Below are 21,563 nucleotides of genomic sequence, written 5' to 3' on the forward strand. Positions count from 1 at the left end.
ACCATACCAGGCCACATGCCCTCAATGTGGGGAGGGTGCTTTGGGGTCCCTCCAAAAGAACCTTGTCCCCATGTTGATGGGGACAATAGCCGCACCCCCACAACCCCTGCCCGTTGGTTGTGGGGGGTCTGCAGACAGGGGGCTTATCGGAATCTGAAAGCCCCCTTTAACAAGGCGATGAAGCCCTTGTCCCCATCAACATGGGAACAAGGTACTTTGGGGGGGACCCCAAAGCACCCCCCATGTTGAGGGCATGTGGCCTGCTAGGGTTCAGGGGGGCGCTCATTTGTCCCCCCTATCCTGACCTGCCAGGTTGCATGCGCGGATAAGGGTCTGATATCAATTTTGGGGGGACCCCATGCCATTTAAAAACAAATTGGCATGGGGTTCACCTTAAAGTCCATACCAGACCTGAAAGGCCTGGTATGTATTTTGGGGGGACCCCCATGTCATTTTTTTTTTTTTTACATTTTGGTGCTGTGATTGGCCAAAGCATGCAGGTCAGGTGCATGCTTTGGCCAATCATCAGACGCCAATGCACTGCAATCTCGCAGTGCATTATGGGGCATTCCATGGTGCTCAAATTTCCCGCGAAGTCCCCATATGTTCGGTTCATTTTAGAACAAATAAACACCCTGTCAGAAACCATGAAGTCAGAGACAGAAGTACAGTTAAATCACACTTGTTTAATAATAAAAATAAAAAGAATAAATGTAGTCAAAACATAGCCAAAGTTCAGTAACTGGAATGGATAGTCAGCCAAGCCAGAAGTCAGGGATCAATGTAATGGAACAGCAAGCAGGATTTTGAGCCAGAAGGGATGTCAGCAAAGCAAGTCTTGAACAGGATTGAGTTTCTGATTGAGTTTCTGTGATGTAACCAAGGTGAAGGCAGAGCTCCTCTGGACTGGACGGTTTAATTAGGCAGGACTGATGATCAGGATATCATCAACAGCTGAGTTACTGTGGAGAGATAGGAGCTAGCAATTAGCCAACAGCTGAGTGGCCAGCTCAGAGAAGGAAGGGCTGAGCCCAGCCCTGATACTCCCGATGTTCGAGTTAAAATTGAACCACGGGCTCATCCCTAATTGTGATGATCTCTGTGATTGGTCACAGTGATCACATGGTACATATAAGGCCAATCACAGCCCATCTGTACAATGTGATTAGTTGGGGCCCATCACAATAGTACACACTGAATGAATGGATTTCATTCAAAAAAAGGGTTGTTTATAACAATGATATTCACTGTTATAGACAATTAGGGATGAGCTTCGAGTTTGAGTTGAAAAGCCGGGAACACCCTGTACAAGTCTATGGGAGAAATCTAAAGTGCTAATTTTAAAGGCTAATATGCAAGTTATTGTCCAAAAAAGTGTTTGGGGGCCTGGGTCCTACCCCAGCAGACATGGATCAATGAAAAAAAAAGTTTTAAAAACGGCCATTTTTTCAGGAGCAGTGATTGTAATAATGATTAAAGTGAAACAATAAAAGTGTAATATTCCTTTAAATTTTGTACCTGGGGGGTGTCTATAGTATGCCTGTGAAGGGGCGCATGTTTCCCGTGCTTAGAACTGTCCCTGCACAAAGTGTCATTTCTGCAGGAAAAAAGTCTTTTAAAATCACTTGCGGCTATAATGAATTGTCGGCTCCCGTAATACAGAGAACACTCATTGAAAGTCATTGATATAAAAAAAAAGCGTGGGGTTCCCCCATATTCAATTACCAGGCCCTTCAGGTCTGGTATGGATATTAAGGGGAACCACGCGTCAAATTCAAAAAGAAAATTGACGCGGGGTTCCCCCTAAATATCCAAAGCATACCAGACCCTTTATCTGAGCACGCAACCCGGAAGGCCGCAGGAAAAGAGGGGGGATGAGAGAGCACCCCCCTCCTGAACCATACCAGGCCACATGCCCTCAACATTGGGAGGATGCTTTGGAGGTCTGTGACCCCTCAAAGCACCATGTCCCCATGTTGATGGGGACAAGGGCCTAATCCCCACAACCCTGGCCGGTGGTTGTGGGGGTCTGCGGGCGGGGGGCTTATCAGAATCTGGAAGCCCCCTTTAACAAGGGGACCCCCAGATCCTGGCCCCCCCTGTTTGAAATGGTAAGGGGGTACAAAAGTACCCCTACCATTTGACAAAGAAAGTGTAAAAAATAGTTAAATAAGACAAACACACTTTTGAAAAATTCCTTTATTAAAAAAAAAAGAAAAAAAAACGATTCCAGCGGTGGTAATCCACTCTTGCTATCCAGCGATGAATGATCATCTCTCCGGGGTCCAGAGATGGCTGATCTGATCCAGCGATGGGTGATTTTCAGTCCAGCACAGTCCATCCATGCATCCATCTTCTGTCTCCACTGTCGGAGACACTGCGGGATCCCAGCGCCTGACGTTTCTTATATTAGGAGGGCGGGGCCACTCATCACCTGTCCCCATCCCCTCTGACGCTAGTGAGGGAAGCCAGGGCTTCCCCAATGACGTATGGGTGACCCCGCCCCCATCTGATGTAATGCAGGTTTCTATTACATCAGAGGGGGGCGGGGTCACCCATACGTCATGGGGAAGCCCCGGCTTCCCTCACTAGCATCAGAGGGGTCTGGTATGGATATTTAGGGGGAACCCCACGTCATTTTTTTTATTTGACGCGGGGTTCCCCTTAATATCCATACCAGACCTGAAGGGCCTGGTAATTGAATTTGGGGGAACCCCACGCTTTTTTTTTTTATCAATGACTTTCAATGAGTGTTCTCTGTATTACGGGAGCCGACAATTCATTATAGCCGAGTTAATTGGCGCTACCTAGAAAACAGGTCTCCATTACAAAAAGGGTCTTATGGAGAATCAATGAATGGGGAGCCAGGATACGGTCTTTGCAAAAAGCACAGTATTCCCTCTCACCCTATTTATAATGACACTGTATACTGCCGACCCCAGAATCACATAAAGAGCTAAGGACACCAAGAAAAGCCCCAGCTCCGCCCAAAGGAAGATTTGAATCAAACACTAAATGTAATAAATCTGTGGGCCATCATAGAAAAAGGGGTCCCAAAACATTAATTACTAATGACGGGAATTACCAATCAGACTCATTAAAATAATACTACAAAACAGTAGAAAATCAGGAACTAATGATGTTAGAACAGGCCAGGATCCTTCCCTAAAGAATATCTATTCAAACACACATTCTCAAGTATGTTAAAAATACAGGCCAAAAGATCTTATGTGCCAAACTACATATGCAACCTGATGAAATTAAAATTAAAAGTCAAATCGCCTGAGATGCGACAAATTACATTCAGTGGCAGGCCTATTAGCAACAATGAAGGAACCCTTTATCAGTATAAGTGAAAAAAGATATATATGTATATTTAAAGTACCGTGCGCTAATGGGCAAACTGGGGCCACATAAGTGTACCCACCAGTGTGTAGTGCCGAAAGGTGACAGGCCTATTAGCAAACAGTAATGAAAAACAGTAATGAAAAACCCTTTAACAGTATAAAGTGAAAAATATATATATATATATATTTAAAATGCCGTGCACTAATGAACAAACTGGGGCCACATAGGTGTACCCACCAGTGTGTAATGCCGGAAAGAATATATATTTGTGTATATAACCTCAAACAGTATTAATATTAAATCTGTGTATAGTGAAAACCAAAAAGGAAATTGAATGTGTAAACAAATAACTGAAAATGTGAGCTTTTCACACCCCAGAACCCAAATGGTTAAAAAATATATATGTGTGTGTATGTGTTAGTGCATAAAAAATGAAAATGCAATAATGCAAAATTTTTTGGCGATAAAGGCTAAAAAACACATGTGCGAAGTGCAATAACACCTAAAATGGAAAAAGTGAAATAGATGAAAAAAATGAAAAAATAAAAATAAAAATAAAAATAACAATAAAAGTAAAATCTGAGGATGAGTAACAAAAACTATATAAAGAACATAAGCAAAATGGCAAATATATATATGTGAAAAATAAGTCCCAAAAAAATGAAAGTTCAATGGTATTAGTCCAAGGGATCTTAGAAAAATCCTTATAGTGACTTTTGTGCTTCCTATTCAGTCTTCACTGTGACTTCTGTGCTCCCCCACCAGGAATCCTACTCCTACTCCTTCCGTCGACGGAACCACGCTGTTACGTTACTTCCGGGTTGCCGTTGTTGTTCTGGTACGCAGGTGGAACGCAAACCGCGTAACTATCACACGGCCCCCGAAGGAAGGATTTGTTTGCGCTTTTGAACACTACGGAAAGGGCCCTATCCTAGGGGGAACACAGCCGTGATCTACCACCTCTATAGGGAGGACTTGAGGAATCCAAGCTGACACAGGCTCGGGCATCTATCACTAATCCAAGAACGGGATATCTGGAGATTGATTCTTAAGGCTCTTAACCCCTGTAGGGGTATCTACTTCTGGTGAGTAGGATTCCTGGTGGGGGAGCACAGAAGTCACAGTGAAGACTGAATAGGAAGCACAAAAGTCACTATAAGGATTTTTCTAAGATCCCTTGGACTAATACCATTGAACTTTCATTTTTTTGGGACTTATTTTTCACATATATATATTTGCCATTTTGCTTATGTTCTTTATATAGTTTTTGTTACTCATCCTCAGATTTTACTTTTATTGTTATTTTTATTTTTATTTTTATTTTTTCATTTTTTTCATCTATTTCACTTTTTCCATTTTAGGTGTTATTGCACTTCGCACATGTGTTTTTTAGCCTTTATCGCCAAAAAATTTTGCATTATTGCATTTTCATTTTTTATGCACTAACACATACACACACATATATATTTTTTAACCATTTGGGTTCTGGGGTGTGAAAAGCTCACATTTTCAGTTATTTGTTTACACATTCAATTTCCTTTTTGGTTTTCACTATACACAGATTTAATATTAATACTGTTTGAGGTTATATACACAAATATATATTCTTTCCGGCATTACACACTGGTGGGTACACCTATGTGGCCCCAGTTTGTTCATTAGTGCACGGCATTTTAAATATATATATATATATATTTTTCACTTTATACTGTTAAAGGGTTTTTCATTACTGTTTTTCATTACTGTTTGCTAATAGGCCTGTCACCTTTCGGCACTACACACTGGTGGGTACACTTATGTGGCCCCAGTTTGCCCATTAGCGCACGGTACTTTAAATATACATATATATCTTTTTTCACTTATACTGATAAAGGGTTCCTTCATTGTTGCTAATAGGCCTGCCACTGAATGTAATTTGTCGCATCTCAGGCGATTTGACTTTTAATTTTAATTTCATCAGGTTGCATATGTAGTTTGGCACATAAGATCTTTTGGCCTGTATTTTTAACATACTTGAGAATGTGTGTTTGAATAGATATTCTTTAGGGAAGGATCCTGGCCTGTTCTAACATCATTAGTTCCTGATTTTCTACTGTTTTGTAGTATTATTTTAATGAGTCTGATTGGTAATTCCCGTCATTAGTAATTAATGTTTTGGGACCCCTTTTTCTATGATGGCCCACAGATTTATTACATTTAGTGTTTGATTCAAATCTTCCTTTGGGCGGAGCTGGGGCTTTTCTTGGTGTCCTTAGCTCTTTATGTGATTCTGGGGTCGGCAGTATACAGTGTCATTATAAATAGGGTGAGAGGGAATACTGTGCTTTTTGCAAAGACCGTATCCTGGCTCCCCATTCATTGATTCTCCATAAGACCCTTTTTGTAATGGAGACCTGTTTTCTAGGTAGCGCCAATTAACCCGATAATATTCTTTTTATTTCACTTTTAAAAGGAACCCTTCTAAGGGGTTTCCTTTCGTCCGGGGGGCAGCAGCCTATGTAGTGTTTTTACATGCAGGTACTTTAGATTCATACAGAGCTTTTTATTTTGATTTGGCTTAAGCCTCTCCTGGTGCTGATTAGCGCGGTTTTTTATATAGATTTTTATTTCTCATTATTAATTCATTATAGCCGCGAGTGATTTTAAAAGACTTTTTTTCCTGCAGAAATGACACTTTGTGCAGGGACAGTTCTAAGCACGGGAAACATGCGCCCCTTCACAGGAATACTATAGACACTCCCCAGGTACAAAATTTAAAGGAATATTACACTTTTATTGTTTCACTTCAATCATTATTACAATCACTGCTCCCGAAAAAAAGGTTGTATTTAAAACTTTTTTTTGCATTGATCCATGTCCCCTGGGGCAGGACCCAGGTCCCCAAACACTTTTTAGGACAGTAACTTGCATATTAGCCTTTAAAATTAGCACTTTAGATTTTGAATGTTCGAGTCCCATAGACTTTAATAGGGTTCTAAAGTTCACACGAAGTTTAGGTCTGTTCGCAAGTTCTGGTGCGAACTGCAGGGCCGTTTTTAAGGCAGGGCAAAAGGAGCAGCTGCCCTGGGCCCTGTCATTGTTGTGGGGCCCAAAGCAGCTGCCTCATACTTGCCAACTATCCTGGTTTAAATTCCCTCATCCCTTAAGGTTTTAGTCCTGTGCAGTGTCCCAATATCTCAATGTGAAGTGCTGCTACTAATGCTGCCCAGCTCTGCCCTATTGTTGTGTACAGATGACTCACCTGCAGACCCTGTGTTTACATGTAAATTACCGGCATTCATATGTAAATAGTGGCAGCATTCATATGTAAATTGGCGCGACTGGCGGCATTGATATGTATATCATGCCCCCCTGAGGTCATATCCACAGTAATCTCTAGCAACCAATCAACAAACAGAAATCATGTGCTGCAACCTCTAGCAACTAATCAGTGAGCCGTAATGTGTGCTGTAACCTCTAGCAACCAGTCAGTGAATGGTAATGATACACTGTAATCTCTGGCAACCAATCGCAATAGCTGCCTGATCTGATTCATTAAACTGATTTTGAGTCTAGCTGCTATCTATTGTATGTCTCAGAGCAGGTGGAGAGCGAAACTGCATGGGGGGCCCCAAGAAATGTTTTGCCCAGGGTCCAATCAATATTAAAGACGGCCCTGGCGAACTGAACAGGGGGGTGTTCGGCTCATCCTTATAGACAATCATAAAAAAATCATGATCGCCTCCCCAGAATAGTACAGTGTTACTCTCTACTGCTCTGATCACAGTATGTTGAAAAAAAAATCATTAAAAAAAATGTAAAATTTAAAAAAATTCTTAAAATGTTTTGTTGTTTTTTTTTACATACTCTCCACACTAGTCAGTGTTCCTGATCACTGCCACACCATTTATATGATGATGCTGTACTGCATTGGTGACAATATGAAAACAAACATACAAAAAAAAAAAGTAATTTCTCACCATGCCTCTTATTAAATACCTTAGACTATCTATTTGCCAAAAATGGGTCATTTGGGGGGCATTGTACTGTCCTGGCATTTTTGGGCCATCAGTTCACCAGGACTGAACAATTTTTACATACCGTATATACACCATAGTTTGTTGACTCTATACCTTTCATACAGACTAACTAATGTACACTGATGTAGGTTATTTTTAACAAAGAAATGTAGCAGAATATATCTTGGCCTAAATTTGTGAACAAAGATTATTTATTTGCAAAAAAAACAGAAGCAGAAAAAAATGCTTTTTTTTTTTTATTTAGCAAAAAAAAAAGTTCAGATTAAATACCACTAAAAGAAAGCTCTATTTGTTTGAAAAAACATGGTAAAAATTGTATTTGGGTACAGTGTTGTATGACCGCGCAATTGTCATTCAAAGTGTGGAAGCGCCGAAGGCTGAAAATTGGCCTGGGCAGGAAAGGAGTAAAAGTGCCCTGTATTGAAATGGTTTAACAGAAAAAATAAAGTTTATTATCACCATGTTTTCATACTAAACATTTGGGAACTGGGTAATGAGAGATCAAGGTTCGGTACCGCATCCCATTTGAACAACAAAGTAAATAAGGAAAGGGCAGGCGAGACTTTTAAGGTACCAAAAGATATAATAATCAATCAAAGTAGAAAAATATATACATTTTATTTAAACAATTCTTTAAAATCGCAATAAACATTTATAAGGATCACATATTATTTCTTTTGACATGCACAACCACTTCTTACTCTACATGTTTTTCTGAAGTCCACACTGCCCAGACAGTACAGCAGACTGATGGTCTCTCCCAATGTAACAAGGGAGCAGATAAACAGCTCACAGTCAAAGCGCTTTCAAAATGGGAAATAATGGGCAGGCTAATAATCAACGCCTAAGGGCCCGAGTAAAATATAAGATGACTGGTTAGACACGGTTGTTACAAGAGCCCTGGGAGTCCATAGGGTTACCGGTTCTTCCCCAAACCTGGTGACTTCATTAAACAACAAAAGGAAAAAGGAGCGATCAATTATTCATTGATTAGAATAAATAGCATCTGAACAAACGGCATCCATGATCAGTTCCACATGTACATGTAATAGCAGACAAATAAACTACACAGTGGTCCCTCATCAGAGAAACGTGAAATAACAATTGGGTATGATAAAAATGAATTCGAAAACAAAGAAGCAGAGAATAAAACGCAAAAGCAAATTGAGGGCTATTCATTGGAGTATCTATTTTGGTTAAGTAAAGACACTATAAATCACATCAGAAAAATGAAGTTAAAGTTACAACAGCACCACTTCTGCTTATGCATTGGGTTAAAATGTTCAAATTCACTGGAGTCAGAAGGTGGGAGTGGGGGAGTGGAAAGAAACCCCATTTAAACTGTATTATTGTACTTTATAAGAAAGGCTTGAAACCGAATGCATCATTCAGTCCAAGCGGCTTGAGAGCCAATAGATTATGAATCCAGCTTGCTTCTCGTTGTAATAATAATTTGTCATTATCACCACCTCATTTTTTGGTAAGTACTCCAGGGCAAAAAATTGCATCTTTGACAAATCAAATGCATGGAAGAGACCCATGTGACGGCTAATTGGGGTTTCCATTTTTGATTTGGAAACCAATCTGACATGTGATTGGGATCACCACTAATACAACAATTCATTTATTCATTAATTTGATTATAGGACAATACAAGCTGTTACCTCAAACAGTAAAACCCAATAGCAGGAGTGTCACTGGTGCATTTCTGGGTGCTGGGAAAAAGGGGAGCACTTACCACCTTTTGTCCCCCTGTTTATTGTCCCAACCATTAGATCATCCCCTCATTTTAGACATGGAAGATTAAATTGGTTATATCTTATTCTACTGCCTAGAATTGAGGTAAATGTTTGCCCAATTTATTTATTACCCTACATTTATTAGTATTATTTCTCTCCTTATCCAGTATGTTGATTTTTTATCTTCTCTCTCTGGTTACCAAAGGTCTTCTTACTTTGTAAATCCTGGCTTCAATCTAGGAATCAAAAAATTTATATTTCTTGAACACAAGCATCTGGTAGGCATTCATCTTCAGTTCACCATTATTCTGTATAAAATGTACTTTGTATAATGTATAAATATTTTTCTTCAAAATACATACAGGTATGTCTTATTTACATGCCATGTGGTTTTATTAATGGCAATTTTCAAGCATAATCATTTACAATTGTTGTTTTTCTTATAGTGTATATAACTTTATGCAATACTTTCAAAAACTCCCGAAGAAGCTCCACTGAGTGAAACATGTAGAGTAAGAAGTGGTTGTACATGTCAAAAGAAATAATACGTGATTCTTGTAAATGTTTATTGCGATTTTAAAGAATTGTTTAAATAAAATATATATATTTTTCTACTTTGACTATTATATCCTTTGGTACCTTAAAAGTCCCACCTGTCCTTTCCTTATTTACTATGTTTTGATACTGGTGCTTTGACCCATTTTATGACATTGATCAAGTTAATGTTGGAAAATGTAAACAGAGGGTAGGATTCTCTTGAATTGGCAGCTTGCACAATTAATTTGACAACCCTGAAATGAATTTAACACCTAACTTCAGTTTTTGACCTGACAATACAGTGCCCAGCCCTGCCCAGTTCTTATCTACTGGGCTGTCTCCCTTACATAAAGGTGATACATTTAATAGAGCACAGAAGAATACTCAGCCAGAGTTTATAGCACTACTTGGAATTTTAGTGCAGCAGAGATAGTGTTGTCAGCACAGAATAGAATCATAGGATATAAGGACGTCAATTGATTTCTGGCACTTCTACAGGTACTTTTCTGTACTTGCACTGTTTTTAAGGGGGCAAAGCATGGGGAAATGTGCATGTATTGCAGAGATGTACTACATATACATGACTTTTCTCATTAACATACACTTTAGATACAAAAGAAAGAATGGTAAACATTTAAGTTTCCATCTGGCAGCTGGAAAGTTATTATACATTGATATCCCATGTGTATGATGGAAATTGGTTCCCCCTAGATAAAAGGTTATGTTTATTAATAAAAGAATCAGCAGCAAAGGGTTCTTATAATTAAAGTGCAGGCTTAACATCTTGAAAGAGACTTGACATGCTGAAGAGTTCATATGGCATCTTCACACATAGCAGCAATGTGCTTAATTATTTTACTTCTGGTATATGTTTTCCTAATTTTTGTGCTTACTGTAGAATGACTACATTTAAAACAGAGTAAGTTTACAGCTCTCATTTTTACCATTCACACATATGTTTATTTTATAAATAAAGAAATGCGTTTATGAAGATTATTTCTGTTTACTTATGGTTGAATTAATGCTTTGTGGTTTTTGAGCTAACAACTACATACTGGGCCAGGTTTACTAAATGCATTACATGTTTCTTTTTCTCTGATGTTTTCTTTCTTGAAATAAACATAATAGGTCTGGGGAAGATATAATATCACATATGTATATTAGGGATATATTATGGGATTACTGATAATTATGATTGGGAAAGAGGGTCACAAAAATTTTGGGAGAGAACATGGGGTATATTACACTATAAAGTTTGAAAGGTTGTCACATTATTTTTTCCTTTTTATCAGATTTTTTTGTTTTTTTCCACTGAGGGGTAAAGTGGTGTTGGTAGAGAGTTGATACTCTCTCCTCTTCTAAATAAACACAGTAGGTTTTGGAAATAATATTAGGGTTATAGTATGGGATGAAGGACTAATATGATCGGGAATACGTAAACAGTGTGGGGGGGGGGGGGGGGGCACTAAAGTAAAGGGAAAGGGTAAAGGTATACACCTCACTATTAAGTTTGGGGAAAAAAATACCTAATATTTCAACCAAACAATTAATGCCATTATTTTTTATATATACATTTTCACCTGATGAGAAGCTTACAACGTAAGCTAAGGAAAATTAATTCCAGCCAAATTTTTTTTTTTTTTTTTTTTAAAGTAGGAGTGGCGTCAAATATATACGGGTTTAATTAAGTTATCAAGTGAGATGGCTTTGGACTAGGATCTGAACATGCCTGTGCTCATCACTAATTTGGAAAAATTCTCTCACCTCCTACTTGACAGACAGTGGAATTGATTATCTAAAGAAGCTTTTCATCTGGCAAAGTGACTAAAGAGACACTTCACCAATTGTATGTTAGTGAATTATTATTATTATTATGAAGAATCAGAGGGCACTTGTAAGATGAACGTGTGCTTGTCCTTGCATAACTGTGTTCAAAATAAACCCAATTTACCTTAGTCTTCAATATTCACTTTGCAACATGAACATTTCTCTTTTTAAAAATGAATGTTGTTTTAAAAATCTTTCCAGTCTGTGCCGTTCTGTTGTAAACAAGCGATCCTCAATCCAATGACATCACCGGTGCATGCGCATGATTCATGGCAGTGTGCCATAACCGCATCATCCAGTCTCCAGCAGGCATTGAATTGTAATCCCGTAAGACTTCATCTGATCATGCGACAAGCAGAGAGGACAAAAAAAGGAGGCTCTCTAAAACTCAATGCGCATGCACAAGATTTCGGGCAGCAAGGACAGAAAGGGCGGAAGTAACAGATTGCACAGATGAGAATGACAACAGTTAAAATGGCTCTGGCTTCAGATGGGAAGCAGGGAAAGAAAATTAAAGGGGTTGTCAAGGTTATTTTATTTTCTAAATAGGTTCCTTTAAGTTAGTGCATTGTTGGTTCACTTACCTTTTCCTTCGATTTCCCTTCTAAATGTTTTTTTTTCTTTGTTTTCTTTGTCTGAATTTCACACTTCCTGATCCTCCTCAGTAAGCTGTTCAGTAAGCTGTTCTGGCTGACTAAACACCGCTCAGATGATGGTGTGAAGTTTACTGAGGAGAAACAGGAAGTGAGAAATTCAGACAAAGAAAAAAAACATTTAGAAGGGAAATCGAAGGAAAAAGTAAGTGAACCAACAATGTACTAGCTTAACCACTTGCTTACTGGGCACTTAAACCCCCCTCAGTCCCAGACCAATTTTCAGCTTTCAGCGCTGATGCACTTTGAATGACAATTGCGCGGGCATACAACACTGCACCCAAATGAAATTTTTATCATTTTTTTCCCACAAATAAAGCTTTCTTTTGGTGGTATTTAATTACAGCTCAGAGTTTTATTTTTTGCTAAACAAACAAAAAAAGATGCAAAAAAAAATAAAAAATCATGTTTAATAGTTTGTTATAAAATTTTGCAAACGGGTCATTTTTCTCCTTCATTGAAGTGCGCTGATGAGGCGGCACTGATAGACTGCACTGGTGGGCACTGATGGGCTGCATTGGTGGGCACTGATAGGCTGCATTGGTGGGCACTGATAGGCTGCACTGGTGGGCACTGATAGGCATAGTTAAGGCGGCACTAATAGGCACAGATAAGGCGGCACCGATGGGCACAGATAAGGCGGCACTGATGGACAAAGATGGGCACAGATAAGATGGCACGGGTGGGTGGCACAGATGGGTGGCATGGATGGGTGGCACAGATGGGCACTGATAGGCACCACTGATAGATGGGACTGATGGGCACTGATAGGTGGCACTGATAGGTGGCTCTGATAGGTGGCACTGCTGGGCACTGATGGGCGGCACTGCTGGGCACTGGCAGATGACACTGATGGGCACAGATATGTGGCACTGGGGTGCAGCACCTTTGTTGAGGCAGATTGTGGGCACTGCTGGGTGGCACTGTGGGCACTGCTGGGTGGCACTGCTGGGTGGCACTGTGGGCACTGCTGGGTGGCACTGACGGGGGCACTTACTTTTTATTAATGTGGCACTGGCAGAGGGCAGGTGGGCACTGGCAGGGGGCAGGTGGTCACTAGAAGGGCTGGCCGTGATCGGGACTGATGTCCCGATCACGGCCGCCGGTGTTCGGCTTTTTTTTCTCCTCGCGCTGACAGCGCGAGGAGGAATAATAGCCGATTACCGGCTCCGTTATATCCCATGATCAGCTGTCATTGGCTGACAGCTGATCACGTGATAAGGGGTCGGGATCGACCCCTTGCACGGATCGGTGATTAAGCGAGTCTCATAGACTCGCCGATCACAGCGCGCACCGCGCGCGCCCCTCAAGGGGCGCGCAGGCCGCTCGTTCACGGGACGACGTCAATAGACGTAGTCCCGGAAAAGGAGATCCGCGCTGTAGCCGTCATTCGGCTATAGCGCGGGTCTCAAGTGGTTAAAGGAACCTATTTAGAAAATAAAAAACGAACCTTTACAACCCCTTTAAGCTGAAAAAAGTAAGAAAACGTGGCGGGAGGTAATTAATAAGGCAGACTGATACATAAAATAATTTTTCAATGGCTATCATGCTTTTCACAAGTTGGGTTGCTGAGTTTATTACTGCTTTAAATATATTTTTTAACCCCATTTGGGTCATGTGACCGCTCCTATATATATATGTATTTTTATATGTGTGTTTAGCTGTTTGCATAGAGTTCAGCATCAAGGCACCAATATGACATGTTGGTATATTGACTGGGTCATCTGTCTGTCTGAAGAAGGTAGACTACATTATAAAAAGTATGCACTATACACATCATATTGATTTTTATTTTTTTATCTCAGCTTGTGTATATTTCACAACTGATTAAAAATGGAAGCATTTCGAGGTAATAATATTACAGTTTTCATTCTCATTGGATTTCCGACTCGTCCCGAGCTTCAGTTTATACTATTTACTGTTTTCCTTATAACTTATATTTTAACTGTAGCAGAACATGTGATCATTATTCTAACAGTAAAATTTAATGTAAAGCTCCATAAGCCCATGTATTATCTTATGTGTAGTTTATCTTTTTTGGAAATATGGTTTGTCACAGTCACTGTTCCCAAACTTCTAAATATCTTTCTAACACAGAATACAAAAATCTCTTTCGTAGCTTGTATGGTACAATTGTATATCTTTATATCTTTGGCCTGCACTGAATGTGTTCTATTAGCAGCCATGGCTTTTGATAGATGTGTTGCTATATGTTTCCCTTTACGTTACACAGTCATCATGAATCACACATTTTGTATTCGGCTGGCTATTGGGTCTTGGGTGCTAGGGTTTTCTGTTGCAATGGTCAAAGCAACTCTTATTTTTAGGCTTCACTTCTGTGGCCCAAATGTGATCAACCATTTCTTCTGTGACATTTCCCCGCTGCTGAATTTAGCTTGTAATGACATGTCTTTTACTGAGCTGGTGGATTTCATACTTGCTATGGTGATCATCATGATTCCGCTAATAGTGATCATTATCATATACATATGCATTCTTTGGACCGTGCTAAAATTACCAAACAACATGGGACTCCAGAAGGCTTTCTCTACTTGTGCTTTTCATCTTACCATCGTTATCTTATTTTATACAACCACATTGTTTATTTATGCAAGACCAAGAAAGGCTAATCCATTTGATAGGAATAAATTGGTAACCATTTTGTATTCCATTATGACCCCTCTCATAAATCCAATAATCTACTGCCTGAGGAATAGAGAAGTACAACAAGCAATAAGAAAATCAATTACTAAAGGCATTGTACAATAAATGTGTGTGTGTGTATATATATATATATATATATATATATATATATTTATTTTATAGTCCAACAACTAACTTTTAGGGTTCATACACACTGGACCTTCCCTAGCTGCCTGTCTCCTGACAGTTGAAGATTACTGTACACTGGCAAATGTGTGTACCCTGTTTAGCTACCTTTTACCTGCATTTAGAAACGTCCAGTGCATGGGCATTAATTCATTGAAGCTCAGCAGTGTGAAATGGCCACTGTGTTTTAGGGCGCCATGCCTACCAGTGGCGGCCAGTGGTAATTTTCTTTGGGGGGAGGAAAACAGTACCCCCCATTTGGTCAGCCAGCTGGTGGGTCTGGTACCCCATCAGCTCTTCTCCTGGGCAGTCAGCGACGTGACACTCCCTTCCCCTGCTCTCCAGTCTCCACAAGTGATGGCTCTGGCTTCCGTTTACTCCTTCTCAGTGGCCAATTGGGAGTCTTCTCTTTTCAGCCAATCAGAAAACGGGTCTCAGACCTGCTTCTGATTGGCCGGATCGAGCATCAGTGTTACCACAGAGAATATTCATGCACTGTTGTAACACCTGGGTGGGCTAGTAGCACAATGCCCTGGGCCACGAGCCCACATATTTTGAAGCCTATTAGAGCCTGGGGCTCTAATCAAGTGCTTCAAAAATACACCACGCCGCTGTAACTCAGGTGCCCGGCATCCTAAAAGGGGCCAGACACCTGAATAGGGTGTGACAGCAGTGGCAATGAATAGATTCATGCTATGCATGAATCTATCCATTAGTCATATAGGGAGTGGTGTGGAGAATGGTTTAATAAAATTTAGCTATTCATTACACAGCCATGGCTACTCAAGTCCCAGCTTCCCTGCTGGGATGATCATCTCAGTTCGTTAGCTCTGGCCCTTAGCCTGCTTGCATGCAGAATGCAGTTGGGTATACAATAGTAGCTTTTTGAAGAATGTTCATATGAATTTTCATGTATTTAACCACTTGCTTACTGGGCACTTAAACCCCCCTCAGTCCCAGACCAATTTTCAGCTTTCAGCGCTGATGCACTTTGAATGACAATTGCGCGGGCATACAACACTGTACCCAAATGATTTTTTTTCCCACAAATAGAGCTTTCTTTTGGTGGTATTTAGTTACAGCTCGGAGTTTTATTTTTTGCTAAACAAACAAAAAAAGATGCAAAAAAATAAAATAAATAAATCATGTTTTAATAGTTTGTTCTAAAATTTTGCAAACGGGTCATTTTTCTCCTTCATTGAAGTGCGCTGATTAGGCGGCACTGATAGGCTGCATTGGTGGGCACTGATGGGCTGCATTGGTGGGCACTGATAGGCTGCATTGGTGGGCACTGATAGGCTGCACTGGTGGGCACTGATAGGCATAGTTAAGGCGGCACTAATAGGCACAGATAAGGCGGCACCGATGGGCACAGATAAGGCGGCACAGATAAGATGGGCACAGATAAGATGGCACGGATGGGTGGCACGGATGGGTGGCACGGATGGGTACCACTGATAGATGGGACTGATGGGCACTGATAGGTGGCACTGATAGGTGGCTCTGATAGGTGGCACTGCTGGGCACTGATGGGCGGCACTGCTGGGCACTGATGGGCGGCACTGCTGGGCACTGGGGTGCAGCACCTTTGAGGCAGATTGTGGGCACTGTGGGTGGCACTGCTGGGTGGCACTGTGGGTGGCACTGCTGGGTGGCACTGTGGGCACTGCTGGGTGGCACTGTGGGCACTGCTGGGTGGCACTGACGGGGGGCACTAACTTTTATTAAATTGGCACTGCAGGGGGCAGGTGGGCACTGGCAGGGGGCAGGTGAGCGCTTACATTACTGGCCGTGAACGGGACTGATGTCCCGATCACGGCCGCCGGTGATCGGCTTTTTTTTTCTCCTCGCGCTGTCAGCACGAGGAGGAATAATAGCCGATTACCGGCTCCGTTCTATCACATGATCAGCTGTCATTGGCTGACAGCTGATCACGTGATAAGGGGTCGGGATAGACCCCTTGCACGGATCGGTGATCAGGCGAGTCTCATGGACTCGCCGATCACAGAGCGCGCCGCGCGCGCCCCTCAGGGGGCGCGCAGGCCGCTCGTACACGGGACGACGTCAATAGACGTAGTCCCGGAAATGTAGGTCCGCGCTAATGCCGTCATTTGGCAATAGCGCGGTACCGAAGTGGTTAATAACAATATACACTATATTAACAAAAGTATTGGGGCATTTTTTCTTTACACGCACATTGTCAGAAATAATGAATCAAACTGAGACAGAAGTACAGTTAAATCACTTGTTTAATAATAATAATAATAAAAAAAGGTTAACAGAGTAAACATAGTCAAAAGATAGCCAGAGTTCAGGAACCGGAACAGATAGTCAGACAAGCTAAAACGTCAAGGAGCCAGAGAACAGCGTAGTAGAACAACAAGCAAAGTCTGGAGCCAGAAGGAATGTCAGCCAAGCAAATCTTTAACAGGAACACAGGAGAGCGTCTCTACAGATGTGACAAAGGCAAAGGCAGAGATCATCTGGACTGGATGGCTTAAGTAGGCAGGACTGATGAGCAGGATAACATCAACAGGCGAGACACTGTGGAGAGATAGGAGCTGGCAATTAACTGGCAGCTGAGTGGCCAGCCCAAAGAAAGAAGGGCTGAGCCCAGCCTTGACAGACATGAACTTTAATGGCATCCCAGTCTTAGTCCATAGGAGTCAATATTGAGTTTGACAACCCTTTACATCTATAACAGCTTCACCTCTTCTGGGAATCTGTCCATGAGGTTTAGGAATGTGTCTGTGAGGTTAGGCACTGATGTGGATGAGAAGGCCTGGCTCACAGTCTCCACACTAATTCATCCCAAAGGTATTCTATCGGGTTGAGGTCAGGACTCTGTGCAAGCCAGTCAAGTTTCTCCACCTCAAACTCACTCATCCATGTCTTAACCACTTCAGCTCCGGACCAATAAACACCTTAAGGACCAGAGGTCTTTTTGCAATTTCGCACTGCGCTGCTTTAACTGGTAATTGCGCGGTCATGCAATATTGCACCCAAACGAAATTTGCGTCCTTTTCTTCCCACAAATAGAGCTTTCTTTTGATGGTATTTGATTGCCTCTGCGATTTTTTTTTTTGCGATATAAATGGAAAAAGAGCGAAAATTTTGAAAAAAAAAGATATTTTCTTCTTTTTGTTATAAGAAAAATCGAATAAACTAAATTTTAGTCATACATTGAGGGCAAAATTTATTCAGCCACATGTCTTTAGTAAAAAAAATGTCAATAAGCGTATATTTTTTGGTTTGCGCAAAAGTTATAGCGTCTACAAACTAGAGTACATTTTCTGGAATTTACACAGCTTTTAATTTATGACTGCCGATCTCATTTCTTGAGGTGCTAAAATGGCAGGGCAGTACAAATCCCCCCCAAATGACCCCATTTTGGAAAGTAGACACCCCAAGGAAATTGCTGATGGGTATGTTGAGCCCATTGAATATTTATTTTTTTTGTCCTAAGGGATTGAATAATGACAAAAAAAAAAAATTTTTTACAAAAAGTTGTCACTAAATGATATATTGCTCACACATGCCATGGTTATATGTGGAATTGCACCCCAAAATATATTCCGCTACTTCTCCCGAGTATGGGGATACCACATGTGTGGGACTTTTTGGGAGTCTAGTCGCGCACGGCACCCCGAAAACCAATCACCACCTTCAGGATTTCTAAGGGTGCAAATTTTTGATTTAACTCCTCACTACCTATCACAGTTTCGAAGGCCATAAAATGCCAAAATAGCACAAACCCCCCCCAAATGACCCCATTTTGGAAAGTAGACACCCCAAGCTATTTACTGAGAGGCATGTTGAGTCCATGGAATATTTTATATTTTGCCAAAAGTTGCGGGAATATTACAAACTTTTTTTTTTTTGCACAAAGTTGTCACTAAATGATATATTGCTCACACATGCTATGGGCAGAAGTCAAATTACACCCCAAAATAAATTCTGCTGCTTCTCCCGAGTACGGGGATACCACATGTGGGGGACTTTTTGGGAGCCTAGCCACGTACGGGACCCCGAAAACCAAGCACTGCCTTCCGGATTTGAATATAAAATGCTACCAAAAAACCTGTTAGCGATGGCAGGGATCAGGCCTGACTCTGCGATCGCTGCAGTTATGTGTTTAGTGTTTTGTAAGTGACAGTGATCGATCGATACTGCACTTGGGTGGGTTGGGCAGAGGGGCAAAACGCAGGTGCTAGCAGGTATCTGGGCTGATCCCGCTAACAATGCGTTTTTTTGGAACCCTAAACTGCTGGGGACGCTAGTATAGATCTGATCAGATCAGATATTGATCTGTTCAGATTCTATAGCACTACGGGAGGTGTATGCTTTGCGTGTGGGTGTTAGCGGTACTGGCACTAACCTAGCGCTGCCTGGGGCGACGCAGACCCTGACCCTAAAACCTAATTGATATCACCCGCCGGGTGATCAGGGGGTTAAACCTTTATTGGGTAATAAATGGTGGGTGCCCTGATGCTATAAAAAACAAACTAACCAGAGTCACCCGTAGCACTTATACGGTGATCAGTGATGAAAGGGTTAACTAGGGGCAATCAGGGGGTTCAAATTTTTATTAGGTAGTATATGGGGGTCCCTGGCGCTATATAAAAACCTGACAGGGAACCTAAATAACTAACTGGCTAACCAGCGTCACCAGTGACACTTATACTGTGATCGCTGGTGAAAGGGGGTGAAAGGGTTAACTAGCAGCAATCAGGGGGTTAAAACCATTATTGGGTAGTATATCGGGGTACCTAGCGCTATAAAAACCTGGCGGTGAACCTAAAAAAATAACTAGCTACCTAGCGACACTAGCGACACTGATGCAGCGATCAGAAAAATTATCGCTTAGTGACACTGGCAAAAGGGGGTGAAAGGGTTAACTAGCGGAAATCAGGGGGTTAAAACCATTATTGGGTAGTATATCGGGGTACCTAGCGCTATAAAGACCTGGCGGTGAACCTAAAAAAATAACTAGCTACCTAGCGACTGTAGCGACACTAATGCAGCGATCAGAAAAACGATCACTTAGTGACACTGGCAAAAGGGGTGAAAGGGTTAACTAGCGGAAATCAGGGGGTTAAAACCATTATTGGGTAGTATATCGGGGTACCTAGCGATATAAAAACCTGGCGGTGAACCTAAAAAAATAACTAGCTACCTAGCGACACTAGCGACACTGATGCAGCGATCAGAAAAATGATCGCTTAGTGACACTGGCAAAAGGGGGTGAAAGGGTTAACTAGCGGCAATCAGGGGGTTAAAACCATTATTGGGTAGTATATCGGGGTACCTAGCGCTATAAAAACCTGGCGGTGAACCTAAAAAAATAACTAGCTACCTAGCGACTGTAGCGACACTAATGCAGCGATCAGAAAAACGATCGCTTAGTGACACTGGCAAAAGGGGGTGAAAGGGTTAACTAGCGGCAATCAGGGGGTTAAAACCATTATTGGGTAGTATATCGGGGTACCTAGCGATATAAAAACCTGGCGGTGAACCTAAAAAAATAACTAGCTACCTAGCGACACATGCAGCGATCAGAAAAATGATCGCTTAGTGACACTGGCAAAAGGGGGTGAAAGGGTTAACTCTAGGGGCAATCAGGGGGTTAAATCTTTATTGGGGGGTGATAGGGGGCTACCCTGGACCTAACACTAACTGTCCTGACAGTTTTTACTGTCACAACTGACACTGAATGCATTGATCAGTAAAGAAATGATCAATGCAATCAGTGACACTGTGACTGGGGGGGAGGGGGGGCGGGGGGGGATCGGGGGGCGATCGGGGGGGGATCGGGGGGGGTTTGTGTGCCTGTGTGTACCTACATGTCAGTGTAGTGTTGGTGCACACTTACTATTAGTCTTCTCCTCGTAGTCCGGTCAAAAAGACCGCCCCGAGGAGAATGACATCACTTCCTCCTTCCTGTGTAAACAATACACAGTGGGAGGAAGCTTCTCATTGGCCAGGAGCGATCCAGAGGGGGTGGCCGAAAACCAACGGCCATCCCCTCATCACGGAGCGCTCCTGGAGCGAACCGGACCGCCGTATCCAGCGGGAGGGACCCCCCACCCGCTGGAAGGCAGGCACGTACATCTACGTGATTGTGCCTGCCTGTGCCATTGTGTTGACGTACATTGGCAATACGGCGGTCCTGAAGTGGTTAATGGACCTTGCTTTGTGCACTGTTGTGCAGTCGTTTTGGAACAGAAAGGGGCCACCCCCAAAAAGTTGGGAGCATGAAATTGTCCAAAATATCTTAGTATGCTGATGCCTTAAGAGTTCTGTTCACTGGAATTAAGGGACCAGGCCCAACTCCCAAAAATCAACTCCACATCATAATCCCCCTCCACCAATGTTTGGACCAATGCACAAAGCAAGTTCCATAAAGACATGGCTGAACAAGTTTTGGGTGTAGGAACATGACTTGAACTTGAGTCTGTGAGCCAGGTCTTCTCATCCACATCAGCGCCTGACCTCACAAATGTGCTTCTGGGAGAATGGTAAAACGTTCCCATAGACACACTCCTAAACCTTGTAGACAGCCTTCCCAGAAGAGTTGAAGCTGTTATAGCTGCAAAGGGTGTGCCAACCCA

At 41.8% G+C, this 21,563-nt stretch overlaps 1 protein-coding gene across 1 annotated transcript; it reads left to right on the forward strand.

The window, feature by feature from the left end:
• The first annotated feature begins 10,031 nt into the window (after positions 1–10,031).
• On the forward strand, positions 10,032–15,645 carry LOC143939946 (olfactory receptor 6B1-like). Its single transcript, XM_077461040.1, has 2 exons — positions 10,032–10,562; positions 13,929–15,645. The coding sequence occupies exon 2, from the start codon at positions 13,957–13,959 to the stop codon at positions 14,890–14,892; it is 936 nt and encodes a 311-aa protein (XP_077317166.1). The 5' UTR covers positions 10,032–10,562; positions 13,929–13,956; the 3' UTR covers positions 14,893–15,645.
• The last annotated feature ends 5,918 nt before the right edge of the window (positions 15,646–21,563 follow it).

This window comes from Lithobates pipiens, unplaced genomic scaffold (assembly GCF_037356315.1).
Source record: "Lithobates pipiens isolate NorthernLeopardFrog02 unplaced genomic scaffold, aLitPip1_a1.2 Scaffold_3, whole genome shotgun sequence".
Lineage (NCBI taxonomy): Eukaryota > Metazoa > Chordata > Amphibia > Anura > Ranidae > Lithobates > Lithobates pipiens.

What these genes read in the sequence shown, in the direction of transcription:
- LOC143939946 (XM_077461040.1), top strand. Translation starts at nt 13,957, where the DNA reads ATGGAAGCATTTCGAGGTAATAATATTACAGTTTTCATTCTCATTGGA.